The sequence below is a fragment of the Myotis brandtii genome, unplaced genomic scaffold (genome assembly GCF_000412655.1).
Source record: "Myotis brandtii unplaced genomic scaffold, ASM41265v1 scaffold219, whole genome shotgun sequence".
Taxonomy (NCBI): domain Eukaryota; kingdom Metazoa; phylum Chordata; class Mammalia; order Chiroptera; family Vespertilionidae; genus Myotis; species Myotis brandtii.
In genome coordinates this window covers 359,946-362,495 of record NW_005358217.1, presented here as the reverse complement: position 1 = coordinate 362,495, position 2,550 = coordinate 359,946, and the positions used below count along the sequence as shown (strand labels likewise).

The 2,550-nt window shown below is 44.2% G+C and overlaps 1 protein-coding gene across 1 annotated transcript; it reads right to left on the bottom strand.

The window, feature by feature from the left end:
- Positions 1-470: 470 nt before the first annotated feature.
- On the bottom strand, positions 471-2,541 carry SPIN4 (spindlin family, member 4). The gene has a single exon (XM_005866000.2). The coding sequence runs from the start codon at positions 2,037-2,039 to the stop codon at positions 1,290-1,292; it is 750 nt and encodes a 249-aa protein (XP_005866062.1). The 5' UTR covers positions 2,040-2,541; the 3' UTR covers positions 471-1,289.
- Positions 2,542-2,550: the final 9 nt, after the last annotated feature.

Sequence of the window (2,550 nt, the reverse complement as noted above, 5' to 3'; positions counted from 1 at the left end):
TGATTAATATGCACCATATAGTAAATATAGTAAGAATTCTCACAAATTTATAAGGAAAAGATCAAAGATTCAATAGATAAATGAACATAGGATAAATACCGGCAAATCACAAAAGAGAAAAGTCCAAAAAGTGAAACAAACAACCCCCCCTAAAAACAAACCAACAAACAGAAAACCTCATTGAGTTTGCCAATTAAAGAAACAATAAAACAAATTTTTGCCTTTCAAATTTGTAAAAATTAAAGAGTGCTGGAGAGGATGCTGGAAAATAAGGACTTTCATTTTAGATGGTACTTTTGCAGTACCTTTTAAAATTAAATATAAGCCTACCTAGCAATCCCATTTCTAGGAATCGACCCTATAGAAATAAAAGCACTAGTATGTATTGAGCGGCTAATAAATATGTACTGTGTATGCAGCTGTTGGAGGCAGGAGAGAAGAGAGAGAGAGAGAGAGGGGGAGAGAGAGAGAGAGAGAGAGAGAGAGAGAGAGAGAGAGAGAGAGAATGGGTGATTTATTTAACAAATGTGCTGGCACAATCAGGTATCCAATGTGAACAAAATGTATAGTTAAATCTCTATCATATACCATATACAAAAATAAATTCCTGAGTGAGAGGGAAATGGACGATGTATTTAATAAATGTAATGGCATGATCAGGTATCCAATGTGAACAAAATGTATAATTGGACCTTTATCTTAATATTATATAAAAAAATAAATTCCAGAGGGAGAGGTGGGGAGGGAAAGAAGGATAGAAAAATGGAGGGAGAGGGAGAAATATCTGCAGCTACTGGTCAGAAGGGATTAAGAAAAGCAATGACAAAGAAATGATGTGGCTTGTCATTTTTTCAGAAACAACTGCAACAAACTTTTTGTAAAAGGATTGGAAAAAACGTAGGGCATGCATTATGTTCTTAACACTTGTTATCTGAGGAGAAGAAAGAAGGAAGGTAAGGGAAAAGAGGGAAAGGATATGGTGAGGGGTTACACCTTTAATTTTTCTTTAGTTTTTCATTGTTCCAATGGTAATGAACACTTTTCAATTTTCTATGAGCACCCACTTTAAATTTTTCAATTACAGAACAAGGCAATATCATAGGTACCAAAGTACACTTGGGCAAAACTGTGGAACTAGCCAATGTATAAGATTTAGAGGCACAGTAATAAGTAATAATAAATTTCTGACTCTCTGACACCAAAACTGTTCTCAAAAAGTACAATTACAATAACACGACATATTTTACATTTAATAGTTCCACAAATTTTGCAAAACACACACAATGAATTTAAGGGGTTTTCACCAAACCATAGACATAAATGTGAATATCATCATCAAACTTAATGAAGTAGACAGACGGCTTGGCCACCACTTGATGGATGAAAATGCCGGTTCTCTTGGACCCATCATCTTTGGCGTGCTCCACCTGCTTGCCCACGAGGCTGTCAATCACTTCTCCAGGCTCTCGCTCAGCTGTAGGGAAATAGTAGTTGGAATCTGGAATGATGCGCAGGTCACCATCTTTGTAGTCATCCAGCAGCGTGTACATATAAAGTACCGGATCTTTCTCGTAGGTGATGTAAAACCAAGTGTCCATCACGGGGGCTCGTGCCAGGACCATGCCCTTCCATTCATCTTTCTTGCCGTGTTCCCCCTCAAACACATGCTCCACTGCCTTGCCAACCAGGGAATCTGCGAGGCGCGAATCAATGCGAGGAGTTGGCACTCTCTCAGGAAGGATCTCTAGTGCTAAAACTCTCTTATCTCGGTGCAGTTCTAGTCCATACACACTATCTTTGCCATCATATTTGATGATGTAGAGAGTGGGCTTCACAGAAACCTGCTCGAGCACTGTCCCCTTCCATTGCTCCACCGGCTCGTTGCCTTCCTTCCAGCCGTGTTGAATGCGGCAGCCTACGATGTTCCTCCGAGTGAGGAAAGTGGGCTTGCGCCGCTGCTTCCTGTGGGTGTGCCTTTTCTTCATCAGGTACGCGGACACACCATCTACACCCATTGGAGGCACGGTTGGGGGTGACATGGTTCGGGATTTACGGAGGCTTTGGCAAAGCTGCCACTTGTCCGATTAAGCTGAGAAAAAGCCAACACTATCCAATACGAGATCTTTTTTCGTGATCTCTGACTCTCCCTTCACTAAGCACCAGGATCTCACCAGTGCTCGGGAGAAACGCTCTAACTCTAACCTTGGGTGCTGGGACGGCGTGGGCCTCTGGATAGTGTTCTCTCCCGCCCGGGAGGGGTGTCTGCAGCAGTGGCGGTTGCTGCAGGAGATGGCGCGCTAGCTGTGCTGCCCGCGCCTAGCTCCCGCCCAGACTCCCAACCCCAAGTCCCGAAATGACCACTTAGCTGTTCTCGAAGGTGCTGCAGCTTTGACAAGGCGATGCGGAGGGAGACGGTTGGAAAAGCGGGCAGGGATGAGAGGGATGGCTGCAACGGCAAAGGCGCCGGCGGCGACGGGTCTCTGGAGTCCCAGCGGCCTTGACTTCGCAGCGCTGCGCTGCTCGGCCTAGCTCCGGCGCCAGGGCTTTTGC